The following is an 8,295-nucleotide window of genomic DNA, read 5'->3' as shown; positions in this document are numbered from 1 at the left end:
CAAACTGGCCCTCCCCCATCATGAATGTTACATAAGACTCCAGTAATATTGACTGACATAAGATGTGAAATAATGAGCCAAACTAGTGTAACATGGGTAGTTCTCATTTTTAGAAATAGAATATGTAATTTTATTTTATTTTCCACGTGCGCTAGAAATCCCAATTCAAGGAAAGGAACCATGAGACACAAAGGATTATTGGTACTGTATTATCAGATCGGACTTCCCCCATTTAGTAAAGTACACCATGAGTCTACTTGAGTGATTACTGTAAAATGCTGTACTGTATGTCTGAGGATAGAGTAAAAAAACAGTAAGTGATCATATCTTTCAAGTTTATTCAAAAATGACTTATGCTAACCTCAATGTATAATAGATATCCAAGGCTAAATCAATAGATACAACCACCGAGGCTTGTCACTGCGGGACTTCACAAATGTCAGTGCCGAGGTGATTCATAGCTATCCTGTCCTCCTGCACTGCTTACTTTTCAATAAATATATCTTCCCATGGGATAAAAAAAAACAAAAAAAAAAGTAATGTCACTCAAGGTAAATAATAAATTCATCAGTTAATACACATCTATAGGCAACAATGCATTTTTCCAACGCTGAAATAAAATGGGGTTTGGGTGAATAATAGTCCATGGTGACTCTTTTGATACTGAATTATTTTAATGTTTTCCCGACAGATTCTTGTGCATAGATGGGTTAAATCACAGAAATATAGAGTACTGAACTGTTCTAATGTGAAATATATAATTAAAATAAGAGTAAACAGTCTGATGCAAGATAAACATGTCTAGATACACTAACTTTTGTCTTTAGTAATAAATAGAAAGCACTTATTCTTCTCAGCAAAATATATATATACATGGCCAAGAAAGATTCACTTCCTTAAACAAGTAAGCATGAACAGGAAGACGTGGGAGGACAGAGGAAGGGGAAGGCTGTTTGTTTAGGCACTGGCAGCACAATACAATCTTCAAATAAAGCAGGAAAGCATTGTCATATCAGCTAAATCTTGGAATAGATTTTGTCATAACTGATTTGTATTTACTAACAAAAAAGCAAATACAATAAGAGACACTAACTGGCAATGTTAAAAAAAAAAAAATAAAAAAATAAAAAAAAATACCCAGATGATCCTATTAAAAATGAAGCATTAATTCTTTTTATACATGTTTTAAACTGCAAGTCAAAAAAATATATCCAGCTTTTTCACTCCACAGAGATCTAAATTAAAGTGGGGCAGGAATATATAAGTAAACTTCTGAATATGGTCAAACTTAACAAAAGTGAAAATCATGCTGGGAAGACCTGCATAGGAACATATCCCCTCTCTTCTGCCAATATATAGATGTGTGTATGTGTAAAATCAAAAAAGCCAGATCCAAGTTCTTCAGATCTCTTAGTGGTATCAAACTGTACAACACTCAAGGCGACCTATAGCTAAGATGGTACAGTACAAATACAAATTTCAATATTCAAAATAGACTACCCATCAACCAACATATATTTACAGTCATAACAATGCTTACCATCCAGAGCATTATGTGTAAAAAACTAATTCTAGGTTTTGTTTTGTTTTTTAATATATACGAATTGCAAACTTTTAAGTTGGATAGAAAACATTGCATCAGCACAAAAGTTCCTTGTGCTATTTGTGTGTAGATCCTGATATTTTGCAGCTACTGGAAACAGGAATGAATGAAATAGTACAAAGAAGTATGAAACACTTCAGACTACATGATTGCAGCTTAATCCAGCACCATCTGAAATGATCCATATCACTTCAAAGTAAGTAGAGAAAATTTATAACCTCTATTATGTTCAAAAAAAGACTTTACAATACTAAACCATTCCATAAGTACAGAAATTATTAAGCTATCTGGTATTAACGAAAATACGGGGCCAAAAATGAATAATCTCTCAACATCAGAGTTTTCACACAAATTTTTGAAAGTTCTAACCAGAAGCTATTCTTCTATAAATAGTTTAATTACAGCCTGGCTACATGGACAAGGATGCCCATACGCCAACTTCACCTGTTAGGAGTGGGGTATTCTGTAGTAAATACCTAAAAAATATGCCAGTAGGAGCAAAGAGGGTACAGAACTCAAATGGAGGGTAAGGAGGGGGGAAAAGAGTAAGCTTAATGTGTATATGTATGTGTGATATTGATGTTGGTTCTATGGCAACTTTACAAATTCTCAAACTGGTCTACTCGTCGCTTAGTGTTGCCCTTGCGGATTTCCCTCAGGGTCTTGTACTTGTCTCGTCCCTGCCGCACATTCTCCTTGTGAATCTTGTCCATCGTCGTCTCCTTCTCGGAGTCTCGCGTTGATTCAAGATCGTGTTTCAGGGCCTGAGAAAAGAAAGATTATTGGAGAATGGGAAAAAAATATATAAAACGGAGGAAAGGATGATATGAAGATTACTAAAGGAATGGACAAAAATACATGGCAGGATTTACAATGATGAATAAAACTGATAAAAGGACTTCCATCCATCCATTATCCACTTGTTTATTTGCCTCAACAGAAGCATACGAGGTTGGGATTAGGCTACTTAGAATTGACATTTTAGGTGCGAGTAGCCAGTTGCTCTCCCGAGTGACATTTTATGAACAATAAACCTCAACCAACCCTCAGATGTAAATCCTTTAAGGCTATGTCCAGCTGGAGCAACTTAACTCACGAGACCACCAGGTGTATTTCTGATTATATGGTTGCCACCCAGTGGAGTAAATGGTTTCCTGGTCTACAGCAAACCACTTACCTTCTCACTCAGTAAAAAGTCATTTGAATGCAGCACTACATGGAAGTGAGATAATGGTGGATGCACCCACCTATGCTATTATAAGGTGGAAAGGACATGTAATGACTGCTAGCTATAATCATTATATAACTATCTCAGACATCAGTCCAGAACTGTTTTGACACTATCAACATTATCTATTCAACTGAAGCCAGACCTACATTAACTGCTGTGTAGTATGTGGACTTGATGCAAGGCTACTGTAATCTAATATTCACATCTGATGGTAGGTAACTGGCTTCCACCTGACGACATTATATGATCAAAACCCCTCCAACTAACCCCTGAAGATTCAAAAGATGCAATATGTATGGCTATCACTTAGACTAAAGCCTGATCACTAGATCACTGGGAATGTACTAAAAAAGAAAATGAACAACAGAGGACAAGCCTTACTTTAAGTTGGTTCTGTAGCCGCTCATTGCGCTCAGCCAGTGTCCTCCTCTCTCCAATGGGGTCTTCGATGGGTTCCTCCCCAGAGTAGAGTTCCTTGGAGATGTCGCCATTGGGTATGTCATCATTCTCCTCAGTGCCTTCCTGCTCAGCGACGTGGTGGTGCTGGGGTGTGGATGTGGCGGCGATCAAAGCAGCTGTGGCCTCCTCCTGCTTCCGCCTCACCTCCTCAACCTCGAACTGGGGACACAGCACAACGGTTGAATGTGTGATAAGGTAATTAATGCTACATACTAACCCTGGCCTGATATAGACGTCACTCAATGCTACATAATTATATCTTGCTATCACAGTGCCATGAAATGTTTAAATACAGCATAATGGTTGAGGAAGTACAGTTTTACAGTGCTCAATGTCATTCGCTAATTGTACGTTGATATCAGTGACCAAAACTGTTCACACTGAAGAATTACACCAACATTTGGAAAAGCTGTTTACATGGGAAATGCAGCAATTTTCACCTGATTTGGACTTGAAGAGGATCCAAGTTGAGAAAAAGAAAACATGGTAATTATTCTTCAATTTACATGATCTATTCTTACCTATCTAACTACCTACCAACCAATCATTTAATGCTCCATCTGATGCAGAGTTACAACTTGCTTGACACTCAACACACATTTTAACTCAACTAAGATTAATGCTTCCACAAAAGGGGTCTCTACTAAGTTTAATGGAATTATCTGAAGGTCAGGGCAAGACCAAGCCTGATTATGGGGTGGTCCAGGAAGAACTCTTTAAGGGAGTTTGGAGGTATTCACCAGGAAATCGGAGGTGGCCAGGCATACTTCTCAGGTGGGTAGTGCCACCCCAGCCACCAATCTGGCAATGCCAATACTGATGATAACTAAGGACATGCTGAAGGGGTTAGCCAAATCTAAGAAGTATCTAAAACATTAAGTATTAAACATGAATATCCTAAGTATCAAAATCTGGGGTGCTCCTCTCTTAGGCCCGAAGTTGCTTAAAATTAAGTCGGTATTTACCGATAACCTGGGGGAAAATGTAACGTACAGAGAGACATAATATTTCAAAACACATCCCTGACTTACGATAAATGTTAAAGACAACAACAAAAGCTGACTTTTCAATGCACACCAAGCCTGCTTCAACCTGTATCAGTAATATGATCAATAGGCTCTGCTTTAAACAAGCGCAAGAATCACACAGTCCTTAGCAACAAGATACAAGTGATATGAAGCTATGACTACACGCTGCACATTCATCAAGGCAGGTAATAAACTAAGCAACTATATATTTTAAGAAAGCATTTTATATTATTTCAACACCTAACAATTCATACAACGCTCAAATGTTACAGACTCAATGATGAAGTATGCAATGCAATGAAAAACCACTTGAAGATTTCAGCAAGAATAAAAAACCATCTTCATGGTCAATTTGCCATTAAATTTGGTATCTGATTATGATAAAAAACGATAATGTTTAGCCATGACAGCTTTCAACATAAAATTCATTACCAGAGTTGTTAAAAATTTCTATGCTTTCCTTTCATTCCTTCACCTATGCTTTTCTTTCATTCCTTCACCTCAAACTGATATTTTACTTTCATTCTTGCTGGTACTACAGCAGACATTTTCTTATTTGATTGAGGAGAGCACCCTGATAGTCAAACAGAGTGTTAATTAAAACACCAATTGGGGGTATGGACTCATATCTTCATATGCACCTGTGAAAATAATGGCCCTGACCTCTTACTGATGCTTTAATTAGCTAATCTGTCAGGTATATTAGCCCCAATTACAGTGAAAGTGTTAATGAAATATTGAATTTGCAGTCTTCCTGAGATAAGTAATGTAATCTGGAGATGGAAAATATAAAGAAAATATAACAGCAGTCAAGAGGTTATGTTATTTCATGACAGTTACATCTTAGGTGATAAATGAACTCTGTCAAAACAAATCCATCATTTACCCCCAGAAAAGTGTACTTACAACCTTCTCTTTCATGATAATATGTATGTTTATCATGACATGGGTTTCATATAAAATTATATTACAAATAATAGGAAAATGCAAATAAAATTATTTCCTCATAGATACGGTACAAAACTACAGTACTGTATTACTGATTAACTGATTTTGATAAAGAGTTGTATAAATCTGAGTTAACATGCTTATTATGCACAATCTTCCAAATAGCTAAATTACCTTTGAATGAATCTGCTGCAAGCAAAAAGTTGCATAAGGTATACACTAAATACATCTAAATAGACAACATTTAGATAAAAATACATGCAAAAAAATTCAATAATTAAAAATATTCAAGTCCTGGGTTGTTTAGGATGGTAGTCATTCAACAGAGAGACCAGTTCAAGATCATAAGTAGTTGCTGTAAACTTATTCACTTCCCTCACATCTTACCAATGTTTGAGTTAGGTAATGGAACTAAATAAATTACTTAATTCTTTTGTTTACAGCAAGTACTCTCAAAAAAGGGTAAATGAAGTAAAGACAGTGATGCAAGACTCAGTGACCTCCATCAGGTTCTCTTGACTCACCCCCAGACTAAGACAACACTGATCTTGACTCAGTCTGGCAGTCACACTTGAATACTGACTGCGCTGGCTACTTACAAACATTGACAAAGAATTCATGGGTGTCTGAACACAGTAGCTAAAATCAAGATATTTTCCCATGACAAGGAAGACATGCTGCAAACCATACAAAAGCACCATGTAAGAATTTTAAATGCACTGAATGAAGTAGGTAGGTGGCAAAAAATCATTACTGAGGGTTCACTGTCTTACATAATCAAATTCAACCTATTTTAAAAATCTGAAACAAATTCGGAATCATCACACAAGTTACCTTACCACCTACGCCTACACGCGGCTGCCCCTTATTAAGCTCTTGCTTCAGCATCTTGCAAGAATATCATCAAAGCATGGAAAAGGTAAGTACCACAGTTCAATATAAAGCTGAAAGCCAAGCACACCAGCTAAATACTAAATGACAGAGGCATACAAAGACTTATATGAACTACTAATGCCTGAAAATCTAGCACAAATTTTACACAACATACATTACTGAAAGATAATCTGACAGTGATACAACACTCATAAAAACTTATGTCTCCTAGTTATTTTACTTTTGTACACTTGGTTAATTAAACACCGAGATAACACAATGAATTCTTACAAATAAAAAACTACAACTAAAATTAGGCAAACACACTGAATATCTCACAACACATATCACTGCAACCTCTCGTATCTCAGTCTGCCTTAAACATAATAACGCTTGCCCCTGAGTGGCATTATGTGAGCAGCAACTCCCTCTCATCCCTCAGACGGAAACTCTCACAGACCTCACCCACTTAGAGACAACCCACCCAAATGATTATGGTTACTAACCAAAAAAGTTCTCTAATGATTTATTTTCACCTGCACAATATACAAGCAGAGGAGAGAAGAACTCCCTACAGTGCATAGTCGCCTCATATTGACAGTCAACTGGTTACAGTGACAGGTAAACTTCAGGTGCAACCTTAAACAGGCTGACTACAATACCCAGTCATATGGTATTCCATTTCTCTCACTCAACTCTCGATCACAAAACATTACAGCCTGATTCCACCCAACCCCCCAAATTTAACGTGACATGAACCAAAAACACCATACTAACCTGCAGCTTCCTAGTCTCCTCATCCTTGGTGTTAACCTCATGCTGGATGCGGTCAACTTCCTCTTGTTTGGTACGGATCTCCTCTTCCAGTTTGAGTTTCTCCTCCAGTTCCATTTCCTTGGCCTGCTCCAGTCGAATCATCATGTCTCTCAGCTCTGTCTGCTTGGCCTCCAGTTCTTCCTTGGCCTGCTGCAGTTGCTTCAGCTGTTCTTCAAGACGACGGATGGTCTCCTGAGCGTCCAGAAGCTCTTTCTGTCGCCGCTCCATGTCCTCCTGCATAGACTTGAGTCGTTCCTCGTACTCCTTCTGCTTCCGCTCTGCTTCCTCCCTCAGGGCAATCTCACGTGCCAGCTTCTCTCTGTGAAACAAAATGGAAACCATGCACCGCTGTTCCTGTTAACCCAAGTTCATCTGCACATGAACCCAGCGGACTCCAGGAAACCAGTCTCCTCACTCTTCAAGGGGACGGGGATGTCCCCATAGATCCTTTGTTGTGTTATGTTAACGGATTGTCTGTGATGTAATATTGAGGTGCATTTAATAAGATAAATGTGTTGTGGTGGAAACTATGGATGCGTCCGTACACTTGTAAAGTACAATACTTAATCAATGTTCACATAAGGAGTAACAAACTTAGAACTGAAAGTTCCGTAAATGGTAAGTCAGTCCCATATTACATCCTCTATGGTGCAGATACCTAGAGTTACCCTCAAACATTTAATATTAAAAGAATGACCTATACCACTACTGGTATTACATGATTTAAAAGCAACCACACCTCAAAAATAGTGCTCATAAGCATAATACAAAAGATGCAGATATTTCACCTTTCTTGCTGCTTTGCGTGCTTCTCTTCACGTGCCTGAGCCTTCATCTGCTGTACCTCAATTGTGTCTGGCTTCCGGCGCCTCATGTACAGTTCATGATTACCCATACACAGAGCCAAGATACGTTTGTTTATCCTCAAACGTGGTGCAAAGAACTGGAAATCTGGGGCCTTCTTGTCAATGGGTTTGATGACAAACTTGCGGTCATTGAAAGAAATGTTACGGATCTCACACCAAGGGAATCCAATCTTAGGTGTCAACCTGGAAGAAGTGAATCCATTAGTGGAATGAACAAGTGGGTGTGGACCATTTTTGTGGGCACTGTAGCCACAGCACACTTACAAATGCAACTCACAATACCATGCAACAACAGAAATATCAAGTATTTTTATAATGAGATCTGCCCTCCACAGGAAATGACTCGTTATACCAAAGATGATGGGCATTCAAATCTAATGTGAAGATAATCTCTTATCCTACAGTCCTGTTTCACCACTGAAAGGACTTTGCTTTCACTATAGGGGGACATAGTGCAGACAGGGCATCAAA

At 38.1% G+C, this 8,295-nt stretch overlaps 1 protein-coding gene across 4 annotated transcripts in view; it reads right to left on the bottom strand.

Annotated features, from left to right (window-relative positions):
- Positions 1-318: 318 nt before the first annotated feature.
- Positions 319-8,295, bottom strand: part of Moe (moesin) — a 122,475-nt gene continuing 114,498 nt past the window's right edge. For 3 of the 4 annotated variants that reach the window (XM_080274543.1, XM_080274545.1, XM_080274544.1), the window contains exons 7-11: positions 7,747-8,007; positions 6,920-7,277; positions 6,104-6,157; positions 3,216-3,452; positions 319-2,367 (exon numbers count right to left, since the gene is read on the bottom strand). In XM_080274543.1, the coding sequence (XP_080130669.1) occupies positions 2,203-2,367; positions 3,216-3,452; positions 6,104-6,157; positions 6,920-7,277; positions 7,747-8,007 (1,075 nt within the window). In that variant the 3' untranslated portion in view covers positions 319-2,202. The remainder of the gene's footprint in view (positions 2,368-3,215; positions 3,453-6,103; positions 6,158-6,919; positions 7,278-7,746; positions 8,008-8,295) is intronic. The other variant, XM_080274546.1, reaches the window with a different exon arrangement.

This window comes from Coenobita brevimanus, chromosome 58, assembly GCF_032717465.1.
Source record: "Coenobita brevimanus isolate Jiangsu-jjx chromosome 58, ASM3271746v2, whole genome shotgun sequence".
NCBI classification, from domain to species: domain Eukaryota; kingdom Metazoa; phylum Arthropoda; class Malacostraca; order Decapoda; family Coenobitidae; genus Coenobita; species Coenobita brevimanus.
Note: the sequence above shows the minus strand (reverse complement) of the source record. Positions and strands in the feature narration are given on the sequence as shown.